General features: G+C 38.8%; 1 protein-coding gene across 1 annotated transcript; it reads right to left on the reverse strand.

Annotated features, from left to right (window-relative positions):
* Window positions 1-229: 229 nt before the first annotated feature.
* Window positions 230-18227, reverse strand: LOC126822131 (leukocyte tyrosine kinase receptor). Its single transcript, XM_050550904.2, has 10 exons — window positions 18141-18227; window positions 17408-17563; window positions 14612-14734; window positions 11505-11715; window positions 8937-9024; window positions 7689-7753; window positions 6044-6173; window positions 3199-3296; window positions 1328-1420; window positions 230-335 (listed from the first exon to the last, which is right to left on the reverse strand). Exons 2-10 carry the CDS (start codon window positions 17496-17498, stop codon window positions 230-232), a joined length of 1005 nt encoding a protein of 334 aa, XP_050406861.2. The 5' UTR covers window positions 17499-17563; window positions 18141-18227.
* Window positions 18228-18255: the final 28 nt, after the last annotated feature.

Here is an 18255-nt window from a genome sequence, read left to right on the forward strand (position 1 = left end):
GACGTCATAGAGTCAAAAGCGGCCAGTATGACCCGACACAACCTCCCACTACAACTGGAGAGATCTTCATTTAGTAGGGGCCTTCGAAAGTATAAAAAAACGACACAAAATATAGATCTGTATTTTAATCTTTCAAAATTTTCTTGTTAGGAGAGAGACCCCTCCCCCCCCCCCCCGCCACCCTTATCCAATATCGTGCGTCTGCCACTGTGTGTATAGACTAGTATACCTACCAGACATCTGTTTTCGAAGTAAACATTCCATCAAGGAACGCTTCTGGTGGCATCCATTTTACAGGTAACATGGCTTTACCTGCTTTCTTATAATAATCAGATCTAAAAATATACAAATAATGTTATATAAGCCTTTGAAAATGAAATGAAATGAGGTTTAACGTCCTACTGTGCTGCTCCAACTGAACAGACGCCATACAATATGCAATGCGAGAAATTTTGCCCGGGCAGCGAGACTATGGCCTACTCTTATACTGAATTCCAACTGCCAAGGATCTTTTACATGCACACCAATGAATACATGGGACCTTGTTTTTTTGTCCCATCCAAACAACTAGACAGCTGGAGTTTAAACATACTAATGTTCTGTACCAATGATGACAGTGTACGTCATGAAGTATACTATGGTTATCATATAACCGGACCTAGGTTTTTGTGCCTAGATGCTGTTTCATGTCAGGCCCTCTGACAAGTGGAAACCACGCTGGAAAATTACAGGGCACTTACTTGACGAACATCGGTATCAGTAGCGCCCTACTCGCTAAGCCACCGTGGCTCCTATACAACATCTGATAAAATAGTATAAGATTGGAGTTTATTCTAGAACTACATGCAAATACAAGAAAATATCATTGAATTTAGCTATTGAATACAGTCACTGAATAATCCACGATTGTATTCAATGGCTTCGATAGGAACTACTTTTTTTTGGAATGATGTCACTTTCAGAATGACATCACAACTGTAATGGCATCACTACTTTTGTATAAAATGGCAACCACTGATTTTGTATAAATATGGCGGATTGTTTATGATTTTCTTTTGATAATCTGGATAGTACGGTGTCTGCAAAACTTAATGACCACTGAATTTTTGTTATTTAGAGATTTACATATAGCTAACGCTCGTGGAATACTTGCGCAGGGATACACCCGAGTGAACCATTGATTAACCCGAGTGGTATTCAATTGGTCATTGAGTTTTATCTATCTCATTTTGAGACTAACATATGGTTCCAGTTGTTTCTGTAGTCACATGTACATTGCTACAGAGGAGAATATTGCCAAGACAGCACCATTACCATCATCTCTTACCTGTATATATCTCTTGCTAGACCAAAATCTGCTATTTTAGCAACTCTTGATGGACCTTTCTTAGACAACAGACAATTTCTAGCAGCTATATCTCTGTAATATACAAGATGAGGTTTCAATAAAGTACTTAAAGTAGGGTGACCCACGCACCTACAGAAATACAGTCAACCGCTGATAGTTCGAGACTACCACTGAAGCGTGCACATTCGCCGTGTCGAGGCCAACTTTCTGACAGTATGATACTATAAATAGCCATGGCACGTGCAATTCTCTACAAATCTATCAACTATTACAGCCGTAAAAAAATTATTGTTGACGATTTTGAATAGCAGTAAAATTAAGCTTCTTGGTTATTACGTTCGTTTCATTTTTTAAATCGCTTTATCATTAACTGTACCGTTAAGAGTGGCATCTTTTGGTTTAGTACAAATAATATCTCAGAAACACTCGGGTTAGACAGGAACATGATACTAGCAGTAGTTTCATTTTACTTTTACAAGCTTCTTAAAACAATTGTTGAGCTAGCTAATGTGCTCATTTCTAAATTCAATTTCTTGTTCTAGCTTTCTGTTATGTGTCGTAAAAAAGTAGTCTTGATTATCCCGACCTGTCAATCAGCCCTAGAATGGTCGATAGACTGGTTAAGCGAGACTAATTTCAAAACAAGGGCACGTAACCTATCTTTTACTCAAAAGTATCTGGATGTTATGGACGACACATGGAACCAGTTTTCAGTCTATTATTTATAGATGATTAATGGTCATAGCTTATTAAGTACAACATGATCGTTTATTTAGTGACTATAATTGTGTGAAACTGATTTGAGGCTTGGCATATATATAAATATTGTGGCGAAATTGTCGAGATATATGGAGATATTTATTTATGGTGGGTCACCTTACTTAAAGTCTCTGGGAATTATCTGAGGGATTGAGCATGCCCATTCTATTTTAAATATTGTGTAAGTTGAAAGCACTATAAATAAGCCAGCACTATTTATTGCAGGGTGGGGTGGGGCGAAGGGTTACCACGCGCGCATTGTTTCATTTAGTCAACTGGCGTGGTTTCGATTCCCCGGTTGTATGTGACAAGGAGTATGGTCATCTGTCCAACCTCATGGGTTTTCTCCGGGCCCTTCTCCGATTTCCGCCCACTGCTAAACCCCCAGGCACAAGAGTAAAATTGAATGATATCTTAGTCCCGAAATGACGTCTCCTATCTATTGGGTAAACTAAATCTCTATTATCTGACCGAATCCAAGCAGGGAGAATCGATTTTGTTCTCTTAATTAAATTTTAAATAAACATTCAACACAGATGTAACCAGGAACCGGACGTGGTAGGCCATCGCCATCAGGCCTATGTTACTTCCGGGTCCGAGTTACCCCCATACACCTAATTTCAGCCTTGAGACAGCCACAGTTTAGCCACCAACCCTGAACAGACAAACGACAGTCAGAAATATTCGTATAGATTGAACGAAGAATACAAATGACTGTCAGTGGATTTAATGTAACAGACATCTGGAGGGTGGATGGCCGAATGGTTAGCGTGTGCGCGCTGTATCATATGGTCTGTCATTCAGTCAACTTACGTGGTTTTGATTCCCCGGTTGTACGTGACAAGTCGCTGCAACAGACCGTTTCATTGAGCTAATACCTCACATCATCCAGATCACGGGTTATATAACAACTCTTCCAGATCCTAGTGTAGTAAAGACAAGTAAAACGGAATTTTGAGCTAGTATCTGCGTTGTAATCAGATTGCTAAGAATTTTATTTCAATAATTCACTTGTGCGTAGGGGTCTTTAGCTGTTAAACCACTCAAACACCCACCCACCCCACCAAATAATTAAAAAACAACAATGTTACCTGTGAATGAAATGTTTTTCTTCTAAATGTTGACAACCTTTAGCAATATCTAGAGCTAGTTTCAATAAATCTAACACTGTTAGTTCTGATGGTCGACTCTAAAAATGAAAAATACAATAACTCATAAATATACAAAAACTCATAAATGTACAAAAACTCATAAATGTACAAAAACTCATAAATATTCAAAAACTCATAAATATTCAAAAACTCATGTACAAAAGTCATAAATGTCCAAAAACTCATAAACATACAAAATAAATATCTAGATAAGATAACTCTGTAAATTTGTGGAAAAGCATGGGTCAACTATGTAAACCAGGGACTAACAAAGACATCAACACAGACATTATGGAATTGTGTCATCATATCAACAACAATCAAAGTCTGTCAACCATGTGCAATTATTTAAAGAACAAGTATGCCATGTCGATAATACCCGAGTCTTCTTTTTGCAGTGAGTCGCCAAGAACAAGAAGAAGAAGGTTATGGAACCAGTTGTTGGTTAAAAATTAGCTTTCGGGTTGCTCCAGATACATTTATTAACCATGTCGGGTTGCATCAGATGCATTTATTAACCATGTCCGGTTGCACCACAGAGAGAGAGAGAGAGACGGTTTAACATCCACTCGATACAAAATTCAAACTAGGTCATTTGGAGACTAACATATGGTTCAATTGTATTTCAATAATTTGCTTGCGGGTAAGGGTCTTTAGCAGTTGGAGGAATGAGGACCCAAAGAAAACCCATGAGGTTGGACAGGCGACCCTACTCCTTGTCAAGTACAATCGGGCATTCGAAACCACGCCAGTCGACTCAATGACAGACCTTTTGGAGCACGCTCTTGCTAACCATTCGACCATCCAACCCGGCAAGGTTGCACCAGATGCACTTATTAACTGTGAGAGAACTCAACCTTTTAAATTCTTAGTTCACTAGTCACCCTTGAGGAAGTGCAATTAGATCTTGACTGATCAGACATCAGTTGGTTAATAATTAACGAATACTAATCCATTCGACAGACCATTAAGGAGACACACAGGAGTTAATTAGTGAAGCCAATAGCCTTTAAACTTCGTTAAAACATTGATAATTAATGAATGCTAATCCATTAACACAATAACATAACATGATGAAGAAACATCGGCATCAAGTCATTAGGGTGATGGCCTCTCAACTAGGTAGGGGGTGGGATGGCCGAATGGTTAGCGCGTTCGCGTTGTATTAAAAGGTCTGTCATTGAGTCAACTGCAGTGGTTTCGATTCCCTGGTTGTACGTGACAAGGAGTTAGGTTGCCTGTCCAACCTTATGGGTTTTCTTCGGGTCCTCCGGTTTCCTCCCACTGCTAAAGACCCCTTCGCACAAGCGAATTATTGAAATAAAATTGAACCATATGTTAGTGTCGAATGAACTGGTTTGTGTTGAGTGGACATTTAATCCCAACTCATTAAACCCTGTCTCTCACTCTCTCTTCAAAATTGGCACATGAATCGCGTGCCAGAATGCTTTCGAACCCAATTTGTTTTGAAGCGACTCAAATGAACGAGTCTAAACATACCGCACATAACAGTAGACTGGAACAAGCAGACATCACAGACTGACATTCACTAAGGACCGATTAGAAAGTTTATATACATTCATATTATATTATCATATGTTGCAACCCATTTGTGTCCATTTCTAGGTGCTCCTTTTAAAACATGAATAATTAATACCAATCTGTTGTACACAATATATGACAAACAATAGGCAGAAATAACTTTGAGTTAGTCATGTGGTAAGAGTACTTGGTCGTCAAGTACTAAGGTTATTTGGTGGTAAAGCAATAAGGGTACACAAGTGGTATGGTTCCTGGGTAGTCAAGTGGTAATGGTTCCTGGGTAGTCAAGTGGTATGGGTCCTGGGTAGTCAAGTGGTAATGGTTCCTGTCCTGTAGTCAAGTGGTAATGGTTCCTGGGTAGTCAAGTGGTACGGTTCCTGGGTAGTCAAATGGTAATGGTTCCTGGGTAGTCAAGTGGTATGGTTCCTGGGTAGTCAAATGGTATGGTTACTGGGTAGTCAAGTGGTATGGTTCCTGGGTAGTCAAATGGTATGGTTACTGGGTAGTCAAGTGGTATGGTTACTGGGTAGTCAAGTGGTAATGGTTCCTGGGTAGTCAAGTGGTAATGGTTCCTGGGTAGTCAAGTGGTATGGTTCCTGGGTAGTCAAGTGGTATGGTTACTGGGTAGTCAAGTGGTATGGTTACTGGGTAGTTAAGTGGTAATGGTTCCTGGGTAGTCAAGTGGTAATGGTTTCTGGGTAGTCAAGTGGTACGGTTCCTGGGTAGTCAAATGGTAATGGTTCCTGGGTAGTCAAGTGGTATGGTTCCTGGGTAGTCAAATGGTATGGTTCCTGGGTAGTCAAGTGGTATGGTTACTGGGTAGTCAAGTGGTATGGTTACTGGGTAGTCAAGTGGTAATGGTTCCTGAGTAGTCAAATGGTATGGTTCCTGGGTAGTCAAGTGGTAAGTGGTAAAATGGTAAGGGTACTAAAGTGGTAAGAGTAGCCAAGTAGTATTTTCACACTTGCCTTCCTCATTTAACCACAGTAATGACATCTAACATATGGTTCAATTTTGTTCCAGTGATTTGCTTGCGCATAGGGGTCTTTAGCAGTGGGAGGAAACCGGAGGACCCAGAGAAAATCCACGAGGTTGGACAGAAGAACCTGCTCCTTGTCACGTCTTCTCCAACAGGAAAGACACCTGCAAGTGCGCTAAGACAATAAAAACAAAAATAAGACAACTTGTCTGCGATATCACCGTCAGTGAAAACGGACGTTAAATACTAATAACAATAACTTACCGGTTTAGGTCTTGATTCTCTAAGAAAAGATCGTACATCTCCACCTTCTAATAATTCTAATATGATGAACCTTGGTTCTTTATCAAAGCAGACGCCGATAAAACTTACAATATTAGGATGACTGAATTTACTGAAATAAAACAAAAGTTTCAAAATGTAAAATGATATATTTCATCGTCAATCACGATCTGAAAATGTCTTCCTGACTTTGCATTCCTTTTTATACTGGGGGGCGGGATGGGGGAGGATGGTCGAATGGTGAACGTGTACGTGTTGTATCATAAGGTCTGTCATTGAGTCAACTGGTCTGGTTTTAATTCCCCAGTTGTACGTGACGTGCAAGTAGTAGGGTCGCCTGTCCAACCTCGTGGGTTTAATCCAGGTCCTCCGGTTTCCTCCGGAGATAGCGAGATGGGGTTTAAAGCCCACTCAAAAAAAACCCCAGCGAGATCGGGTTAAATGTTCACTCAAAAAAACCTAGGTTATTTCTGGGCTACATATTGTTCAAATTATTTCAATAATTTGCTTGCACGTAGGGATTTTTAGCAGTGAAAGAAAACCTTAGGACTCGGGGGGGGGGGGGGGGAACCCATGAGGTTAGGCAGGTGACCCCTTCTTGTCACGTATAAGCAGAGATTCGAAACCATGTCATTCGACTCAATGACCGACCTTATGATCTAATCCGCACACGTTAGACCATATTGTGCATATCATTTTTGCACAAAAATCAGTGACTCTGAGGCTTTTTCAAAATTGTGATTAAAATCACAAGAAAACATAATTGACTTTTGTTTTAGATAAAGAGCTCGCTGTTCTTGCTATAATAGTTTAAAAATAGATAACAAAAAATAAGAGAGAAAGAGAGAAATGGGGTTTAAAATCCACTTGACACAAACTAGGTCCTTTCGGGACTAACATATGGTTTAATTTTATTTCAATAATTCGCTTGCGCGTAGGTGTCTTTATCAGTGAGAGAAAACCGGAGGACCCAGAGAAAACCCACGAGGTTAGACAGGCGACTCCTTGTCACTTACAACCGGGGATTCGAAACCACGCCAGTTGACTCAATGACAGGCTTCATGATACAACGTGCACATGCTAACCACTCGGCTATCCAACCCCCCAATAAAAAATAAATATCAGTAAAATTATTTTATCTTAAGTGAAGTTATGAGTGTTTGAAGGTTTGACAAGATAGTCTTGTTTGTCAAGAAATAAAATGAAATGAAATGGAGTTTAACGTCCTACTGTTCTGCTCCTAACCTGGGCTAATGAAGACGGGCATACGCCATACAGTGTGCTATGAGGGAAATTTTGCCCGGGCAGCGGCACTATCGCCTACTCTTATATCGAATTCCAAATGCCAAGGGATCTTTTACGTGCATGCCAATGTATACACGGGATCTCGGTTTTTCATATCATACGAAGGACTAGACAGCTGTCCTTGTCAGGCCCTCCTTCCTGCATCACTGACACGGGGGAATCATGGCGGAAAATCTGGATGAACTTTCTCGGCCAATGCAGGGATCGAACACCCAACCTCCAGGCTAGTATCTTTAATACAATGGAAAACAAAGATCAAAGGATGACATTACATCTGTACTTTGACTCAATATAAATATTTTAATTATTAACATGACGTTACCTGATAATAACAGCTTCCATTAGGAAATCTAATTCTGTCTGCTCAGTACACATTGCTGGTAATGTCTACAAAAACAAAACAATATTATTAATAACTACAGACACTGTTTAAAGAGACGAATATTCAGCGACATCTCCTTGTAAGCGGTCACGATAAATTCCCCCCGTAAAAATTCTGTTGTTTCATCTCTTTTTTCAATGGTCACTCCTCTAACGCGGCCAGCGGTCACTATTTTACTAATAAATTCAACAAAACATCGCCCATTCAACGGCCATTGTTGAATGATACCATCTTGTTCTTTGTAACACCCCCGTTAATCCCGTGATTTAATCCCGTTAATTAACTGGACCCCCACTGATCAGGTAAAAAGAAATGTAACAATAACCATAAACCCGGGATTACCTGTTAATTAATCTTTTGTTTTATTAAACGACTAACCTGATCATTGTTTTCACGCGTAACGACACATTATTTGATACTGATTGAATAAAAGTACCGAGTTTTGTCACGATCATCTAGTATCTCTTTTCCATTGCCACTTTATTGTTAAACAGACGTTTTATTTAGCGCCTCCTATAATATTACATACAGAGTTACACCCCCTGTAAATAGGTGATAAAATCAGCGATTTTTTTTTTGTGCATGTGCTTTTTTTGATGAAATAAAATTAATTCATCGATTTTCTTCACAAAAATGGATAAATATTATCGAATGCATCACAATGGTAGACAGTAGTATCGAAGGTTGGTACAAAATGAAAAGTTTACTGAAGTTACGTCCGAGATTTGAGTAAAGAATTTTCGTTTGGTGCAAGACTCGGCGGCGGTCAAATTTACCGCTTCCAATGCATCCAAGCGTAATATTTAATTTATGTCAGCACAAAAAGCACCAAGATTTTATTAAGAGGCCACTCCCGTTAAGCGGTCAGTTGTGAAAATTCCCTTGGGTGGCTGCTTAATGCAGATTCTACTGTACATGATTTTATGTTAAGTCATTGTGAAAACTGGTTTAATTTGTTTAGTAGACCAGACAGGTTGGACTTGGGAAGGAAACAAAATCTGGGCTAATATAAGAGACATTCTGATTAAAATACAGATCCTATTTCGTTTTGTTTTTTATAGTTCACAATTTTGTTTTACTTGTCTTTACTATACTAGGATCTGGAAGAGTTGTTATATAACCCGCGTTCTGGATGATGTGAGGGATTAGCCAATGAAATGGCTAATAGCGACAGCAACTTGAACTTACCTTAACAGCAATTGAGACATCTGTATCATATGGTGGACCAGAAAGAACACCTTCATAAACTTCACCAAAAGCACCCTGACCGATTAAACTGTAAAAACAATCAATTATTTCAATAACTGTAACTATAATAATAATCCATTTTAGGTTTGTTAGGGAGCAGTGGGAATAGATGGGGTGGGGCAATGGGAAAGGATGGGATGGGGCAGCGGAAGTGCACAGGGTGGGGCTGGGGTGTTTTCTAATAACATAAGCCATTTACTGATCATTGCAACAAATAAACAGCCATAAGCATCCTGTATATGATATTTTGTTTAAAATTTTAAAGAGAGAGAGAGAGAGAGAGAGAGAGAGAGAGAGAGATGGGGTTTAGCGTCCAATCGACACAAACTAGGTCATTACGGGACTAACATATGGTTTAATTTTATTTCAATAATTTGCTTGCACGTAGGGGTCTTTAGCAGTGGGGGGAAACCGGAGGACCCAGAGAAAACCCACGCGGATGGACAGGGCGACCCTACTCCTTGTCACATACATCCAGGGAATCTTAAAATTTTAAAACTTAAAAATCAGGACCTAATAGATTTTGAAAAGAGCAACCAATTCATTTCTTGTTTTTATTCCCGAAGAAAAAGGAAGCAAAATCTTTGATAGATGTTCCTTAAAATCAAAATTTAAACTAGTTTTGGTCTGACAAGGACAGCTGTCTAGTTGTTCGGATGGGACAAAAACCAAGGTCCAGTGTACACATTGGCGTGCACGTAAAAGATCCCTTGACAGTTGAAAATTGATATAAGAGTAGGCCGTAGCGCCGTTGTTCAGACAAAATTTGCTCATGGCACACTGTATGGCGTATGCCCGTCTTCATTATTCCAGTTCGGAGCAGAACAGTAGGACGTTAAACATGTTCCATTTCATTTTATATCATTTCGAAATGGTTTTGTCTTACAAATGAATTCCGGTGGTATCAAGGAATGGCGGGAAGTTGTATGTACTGATAATAATATAAATCTGTAGAAAAATAAACCAGCAGTTGCCAGGCATGATACGCCCACATTTTGCAAGAGATGGACAGAGAACAAGCTAAACAAAAATGAGATTTTTTGTATAAGGTCCGATATGCACGAATATCAAAAGGAACCAAGATCTTTTGGATAAAAACATATATTTCAAGTTTCATCAAAATCGGATAAAAACCCTGACTTCTAGAGGGTCCACAACATTGGTATCACATACTTTTACACTATTTGCTTACAAGTAGCAGCCATTTTGTCAAGCAGTTTCGGTTCGATTTTCACGAGATTTGAACTCAACCATCATTAGCATGTAACGGTGATATATTTAAACAGTTTATAAAATTGAATCCAAATTGTGATTTTTTTAGCAATCAGTGGCCATAATGCAGGAAGTTACGTTTCCATATGCGCGATTACTGACAGGAACCAAGATATAAACATAAAGTTTCATCTACATCGGATCAAAATTGTGACCTCTAGAGGGTCCACAACCTTGAGATGACATACTTTTATACTATTTGCATTCGAGGAGCAGCCATTTTGTCTGGCAGTTTCTGTCCGATTTTCACAAAATTCGTATTCAACCCTCATTATGGTTTAACAGTGATATATTGAAACATTTGTTTAAATCCGATAAAAATCGTGACCTCTAGAGGGACCACAAGCTAAAAACACGATTTTCTGTACAATCAAGGACCATAATCCAGGAAGTTACAGTCCGATATGTGCCAATATTGAAAGAAACCAAGATCTTTGGGTTATAAACATACATTTCAATGTGATTTTTCGAACAATCAAGGGTCATAATCCATGAATTTACATACCAATTTCGAAAGGAACAGAGATACACATATATTTCAAGTGTCCACAAACAAACTTTGAACGGACGGACAGGGACTATGACAATATACGTCCACATGAAAATGAGGGCGTATAAAAAAATGACTTTTGCAGATTGAAGTAAATGAAATAAGCTTCATCAACGTCCTACTTTTCTGCACCATCCACGATAATGAAAACAGTCATTTGGTCAGCCCTGGGACCAAATATTCAATCTTCTTGTTAATGAAATGGGGTTTAAAGTCCAACTGCTCTAGTCTGGCTGAGCTAATAAAGACGGGCATACACCATACAGTATGCCATGAGAGAAATATTGTCCCTACAGCGGCACTAGGCCTACAGCTTACTCTTTTATCAAATTAAACTGCCAAGGGATCTTTTATGCGAACGCCAATGACTGGACCTTGTTTTTTTATGTCCCATTTGAGCGACTAAACAGCTATCCTTGTCAGGCCTTCTGTCCTGAAACGAATGCAACATATGACATGTCTTGCAACAATTTATTTCAGATACAAAAAAATAAATTAACATTATTTTATTGTTTTCGTCTAGACAGCTGTCTTTGTCAGGCCTCTGAACCCGTAACGAAGACAACATGACTTGTGTCTCTCAACAATTCATTTCAGATAACAAAAAATAAATTAACATTATTTTATTGTTTCTGTCTTTACTTTTATTCCCCACCAGCTGTTGCACCAACAAATGTTGAATTTACCTGATGAGTGTTAAATGTTTGCGTGATATTTCTGTGAGAACAGGATCGGGCGTTGTGGTCGGCTGTACCATGTTATAGTTAGGGTTGTTTAACATCAATATCGATGGCAACATGGCTTGTTGAAAGCCCCGGCCGCCTATAACATTGCTAGGCGACATCGCTCTCTGTAACTTGGACAATTTTGTTTTGTCGTTCTTTCGTCTATGATAATCTGTTAAAATGAAAAAATTGAATAAAATGAATAGAATAGAATAGATAGGGCAGGACAGCATGGGATAGGATAGGATAGGATAGGATAGGATAGGATAGGATAGGATAGGATAGAATAGGATAGGATAGGATAGGATAGGATAGGATAGGATAGGGTACTGGGTATAGGATATGATAGGATAGGGTACAGGATAGGGTACAGGATAGGATAGGATAGGGTACTGGGTATAGGATAGGATAGGATAGGATAGGATAGGATAGGGTACTGGGTATAGGATAGGATATGATAGGATAGGGTACTGGGTATAGGATAGGATATGATAGGATAGGATACTGGGTATAGGATATAGGATATAGGGTAGGGGACAGGACAGGGCAGGGTATAGGATAGGATAGGATAGGACTAAATTCAGCAGTAGTCTTAGATATTAACTTGAGCAGGGCTTCAACTTCAAAACTTTGTTAGTCGATCAATTTTCAATGTATTTTGTTAAATATTGGATTTGCAGATAATTTGTTCATGGATTGTGAAATTTTTTAGCATTATTTCAATTTTGGTATTTATTTTTTAAGTGTTTTTACACACAAAAATATATACATTAACCCTATTTATTGTGTTTTAAGTTTTCAATATTCAAATTTATTTGATCTATGAGTTCATTGACTAACAAGCATGTAGAGAGAGAGAGAGAGAGAGAGAGATGGGGTTTAATGTCCACTCGACACAAACTAGGTCATTTCAGGACTAACAAATGGTTTAATTTTATTTCAATAATTCGCTTGCGTGTAGGGGTCTTTAGCAGTGGGAAGAAACCGGAAGACCCGGAGAAAACCCACGAGGTTGGACACCGCGACCCTACTCCTTGTCACGTACAACCGGGGATTCAAAACCACGCCAGTTGACTCAATGACAGGCCGTATGATACAGCACGCGCATGCTAACCATTCGGCAATCCAACCCCCCCCCCACCTAGAACAGACATTTGCGTTTCTGTAATATCGATCATTTTGTCTGGCACTTATTTGTCTTTCATTGTTATTGTTATTGTTATTGTTATTGGATCGTTATTGATATTTTTAATATCGCCTTTTCCAAGAAATTCTCTACTCTTTAAACATCAAAGAATCAAACAACTCTTCGACATCTTTAAAACACGTTTGACGTCACATCCAATTGATGAGAGCAAACAATAGATGAATCCACTTAAACTTTAAAGTGTGTAGTGAAGTTTATCTGTTCAAGCTATATAAATTCTGTGTTGATTGATTGTTCATTGGTGCGTAATTGTTAATCAGACCTGACTAAATTTCCATTAGTTTTAAATGAAATTTAATAATGCAGTAATATATTTGCATAAAAGCAGTTTTAATGACATCAAATAATAAATACTAAAAAAATTCCATTGAATATTTACATAAAAGCAAAGTTTTCGTAAAGGCAGTAAGACCCAGACATAAATGGTGTTCAATGTTCTACTGTTCCGTTTTCTAGTGGGCATTAGTTACCACATCATTAACGCCTGAAAATTTGTCAGGTATAACTAGACTCGTCATTTCCAGGTTTTACTGACATTAATAGACCTGAGAGAGAGAGAGAGAGAGAGAGAGTAGAGAGAGAGTAGCGAGAGAGAGTAGAGAGAGAGAGAGAGAGAGAGAGAGAGAGAGAGAGAGGGGGAGAGAGAGGGGGAGAGAGAGAGAGAGAGAGCAAGAGAGAGAGAGAGAAGAGAGAGAGAGAGAGGAGAGAGAGAGAGAGGAGAGAGAGGGGGAGAGAGAGAGAGAGAGAGCAAGAGAGAGAGAGGGGAGAGAGAGATAGCAAGAGAGCAAGATAAAGAGAGAGAGAGAGAGAGAGGGGTTTAACCTCCACTCGACACGAACCAGCTCATTTTGGGACTAACATATGGTCCAATTTTATTTCAATAATTCGCTTGCGCGTAGGGGTCTTTAGAAGTGGGAGGAACCGGGAATCGAAACCATGCCAGTTGATTCAATGACAGACCTTATGATACAGCGTGCACATGCTAACCATTCAGCCATCCAATCCCCCAGGTGTGCACGTAAAAGATCCCTTGACAGTTGGAACTCAATATAAAAGTTAGCCATAGACCAGCTGCTCGTCTTCATTAGCCCAGTTGGAGCAGAACAGTAGGATGTTAAAGCCCATTTCATTTATACTGTACCTAATAGCAACTGCCGGAGGACCGCACTACATGTAAACAAAACCATAGGCGTACGGGGAAATTTTTGACTGGGGGGGCGGTGGTGGTTGGTGCCCCAAAAATGTAGTTAGGTTCTTAGTATGTTACATAATAATAATCTCTTTTGCGATGAATAAGTTCTTAATTTCTAAATCATCAATAAAAGAGAACTAAATTTTATTTACTTGTAATATACACAACTAAAAACAGTTGTTTATGTAACTGTAACTCGTGGCTTACTGTACTCCAAACAATAGAGGGTACGAGTCTTAAGATTTCTATTTAATTGCCTAACTATACTAGACACTCTGAATTTAAATTCGCTGTTAAATTGGACACATTCAAGAACACAATATTTTTTATACAACTTTTACAAAGTATAATTATTGTGTGCAGCGCGCACCTGCTAACCATTCGACCATCCCCCCCCCCACCACCTTAGCCCCTCGAGGTTGGACAGGCGACCCTACTCCTTGTCACGTACAACCGGGGAATCGAAACTACGCCAACTGACTCAATGACAGACCTTATGATGCAGCGTGCACACGTTAACCATCCGACCATCCAACCCCTCTCCCCCTCCCCCAACTTGTTCTTATAATAAAAGAGCTAGTTTTTCGGATGAGACAACAAAAAGACGCCCTGTGCAAACCATCCAACCCCCCAGGTTGATAAAAACATAAAAGATGTCTGTATACTTACTGATGACAACAAATACTGCTAATATCACAAAAAGTATAACAGCACAGGAAACACAAATAACAACTATATAACCTATCGGCATTTTCTCCACTGCTAATGTCTGTAATATCGATGCTTTGGGTTCTGAAAAAAAAAGAGTAAAATGGTAGAACCAGTTAGTAATATTGTATCAAAATGTCTTTAGTTTGAGACGGACGCATACTGGTATCACTAGACCAACTAGACTGCTGTCTAGGATGAAATAGCAGGATATATTTATGAATAAATGAAATGAAATGCAATGAGGTTTAACGTCCTACTGTTCTGCTCCTAACCTGGGCTAATGAAGACGGGCATACGCCATACAGAGTGCTATGAGGGAAATTTTGCCCGGGCAGCGGCACTATCGCCTACTCTTATATCGAACTACAACTGCCAGGGGATCTTTTACGTGCATTCCAATATATACATGGGACCTCGGTTTTTCGAATCATCCGAAGGACCAGACAGCTGTCCTTGTCAGGCCCTCCGTCCTGCATCACTGACAAGGGGGAACCACGCCGGAAAATCTGGATGAACTTTCTCGGCCAATGCAGGAATCGAACACCTGACCTCCAGGCTAGCGAGCCAGCGTCTTACCCACTTAACCACGTGATCCCCTATTTATGAATAATGTACATAAATATATATATGAAATGTCTAGAGAACCAGAGTCGGTAATACCAGTCTAGGCCTATATATAGGTTGTTGCCTAGAATACAATAGAGAGAAAGAGAAAGAGGGAGGGGAAGAGAGAGGGGGAGAGAGAGAGAGAGCAAGAGAAAGAGAGAGAGGGGGAGAGAGAGAGAGAGAGCAAGAGAGAAAGAGAGAGAGAGAGAGAGAGAGAGGGGGGGTTTAAGGTCCACTCCACACTTCGGGACTAACATATGGTAGGCGACCCTACTCCTTGTCATGTACAATCAGGGAATCGAAACCATGCCAGTTGACTCAATGACAGACCTTATTATACAGCGCACACATGATAACCATTCGACCATCCAACCCCCCAGAATACAATAGCTAACACCGGTAAGCTGATACCATTGACTTATAAACCTGGGCCTTTTAGTAATGACAATTTTTGTCATTAAATCATATAAGTGGTCATTATTATAAACTATTGTTTAGTATGTATAGAAAGTGGTTAGAAATTGTACAGTTGTCATTAATTATCTGGTGTGTCACTAGCTGTAAAAGATGTCACTACTGGTGTAAAAGCGTGACTATTGAATACACAAACCTGGACAATAGTAGTGTATATCATTCAATGTCATTGTGCTTGATAACGATAAGATCGTATCGAAACGTTGTGCTTGTGTATAATAAACCAGTGATTGTTGTCCCATATAACTGTGTCAGTTTTGTTTGATAATGAGTGTCCAATTTACAAGTGTTTAATTTCTCAATCATTGTTAAAAAATAAACAACCCAATTGATTAATGAGGTATAATGATTAATTTTTGAACAGTGATCAGGAAATTAAATACTTGTAAATTGGACACTCATTATCAAAGTTAATCAGTCAGCTTTAAACTGGACACATGTACAAATTAGATGATTTGGGGTGATTTTAAATGATTTTTACAAATTTTTAAACAAAGATTGGATATTGAATGAATGTGAAAGAAATTAGTGCTAGATACACAAGATTAAACGATACCTGGGTTACAGTGCAATGAAGTTAAAAGACGTCTATTAACTAAAAAATCATAATTGACACCGCATGATAGAATCTACTCTCTTTGAACATTTTAAACTATTGTTTAAAGCCATTTAGATCAGAATCACCACTATATAATGGACCCCCGGAGAGATAAACAGCTTGTTATCTGTCTCACATACATAATACATCTACATATGTTTGATTAAAAGAGCAGGGTAATTCTGTTTTTAATTTCTAGTAAAAGGCTTTAACAATAGGGTATAGAAACTAAATCATGGATATTAATCTTTTTGTCTAAATATTCTTTTTTTTATTTTCATTCAGGATGTCTGAAAGGGACTGGGGAACAGGCTTAGGTTACGTAAACCCCCTCTTCTTAATGGTTCCAGTTCAATGATTTATTAAATCTAAGTATTGTTTCCTTCCATTCAACAAGGTTTACATCTGTTACCACGACGATATTTAAAACGATATTTAAAATCAAGAAATAGATAGGAATTAAAACTACGTTTAATCAAAATGGATGATTAAATTTTCAACAAAAATTGTGAGAATGGCTGTTCGTTATCTCTTCCACAGAATATGTTAATATTTGAATTTATTTTGAATATTTTTAGTCCAGCACATCTATGAGATCTAATTGAAATTAATTTTTTATCAGTTTTATTCCAAACAAGAAATAGACAATTAACTGATCGAATCTGGTAAATACCGGTAATATAGTTTAAATGATCGTTAAATGGTATTTAGCATAGAGAAACACATTAACAGAACACAATTGTCACCCATCACATCTCGAGAGACAGAGAGAGAAATGGGGTTTAATGTTCACTCGGCACAAACTAGGTCATTTTGGGACTAACATATGGTTCAATTTTATTTCATTCATTCGCTTGAGCCTAGGGGTTTTCAGCTGTGGGAGAAAACCGGAGGTCACAGAGAAAACCCATGAGGTTGGACAGGCGACCTTGACCCTTGGAATCGACCACGCCACTTGACTCAATGACAGACCTTTTAAGTTTTGCTTAATGTTTTGTGTTCAACAGCATGTATGGACAGACAGACATACAGACAGACAGAAGTATAGACAACATACAGACAAGAATTTGACTTACCAATACAACTCATACCATCGCTGCTTAATGTTTTATTCCCCGGACACAGACAGCTAAACTTCTTGGTTGTAAAATCTGACCAGATACACATTAACTCACACGGACAATACAATATCTGTACTATTTCTATAAAACCAGCTCCCTTTGAATTTATACCTGAAATTAATCAAAAATTAAATCAGTCGTCTAGTCGTCATAACACTTGGATCACCATAACGTCTGTATGGTTTTCGGTCCTACACTTGTATATGACAGAGTAGGGTCGCCTGTCAAACCTCATGGGTTCTCACCGGGTCCTTCGATTTCTTCCCATTGCTAAAGTGAATTATTGAAATAATATTGAACCATAAATTAAGGTGAACAATTTTGAGTAAATTCTTAACTTAGGAGAGAGAGAAAAATGGGTTTAACGTCCACTCGACACAATCTAGGTCATTTCGGGACTAACATATGGTTTAATTTTATTTCAATAATTCGCTTGCGCTAGGGATCTTTAGCAGTGGGAAGAAACCGGAGGACCCAGAGAAAACCCACGAGGTTGGACAGGCAACCCTACCCCTTGTCACGTACAACCGGGGAATTGAAACCCCGACAGTTGACTCAATGACAGACCGTATGATACAGCGCGCACATGCTAATCGATCGTCCATCCAACCCCACTCTTAACTTAGGTCTGAGAATGCTTTGTGAACTCGAGGCCAGGTGATTAGTAACATTTTAAAAATCTATTTACCTGCACTGAGTAAAACATCATTAGCCAGGTGGTTGATATGTGATGATCCACCTTTAATAGATTTACCTGCATCATTAATAGATACATTTCCACCTGTAATATTAAGAATAATAAT

This window comes from Patella vulgata, chromosome 5, assembly GCF_932274485.2.
Source record: "Patella vulgata chromosome 5, xgPatVulg1.2, whole genome shotgun sequence".
In the NCBI taxonomy this organism is placed as follows: Eukaryota; Metazoa; Mollusca; class Gastropoda; family Patellidae; genus Patella; species Patella vulgata.

Excerpts from the sequence above, each read along its gene's own strand:
- LOC126822131 (XM_050550904.2), bottom strand. The coding sequence starts at position 17,498 with ATGTGTATCTGGTCAGATTTTACAACCAAGAAGTTTAGCTGTCTGTGT. Across the intron at positions 14,735-17,407 it reads CGATGGTATGAGTTGTATTG|AACCCAAAGCATCGATATTA; the intron begins GTAAGTCAAATT and ends TTTTTTTTTCAG. Across the intron at positions 1,421-3,198 it reads GAAAAACATTTCATTCACAG|AGATATAGCTGCTAGAAATT; the intron begins GTAACATTGTTG and ends TGTATATTACAG.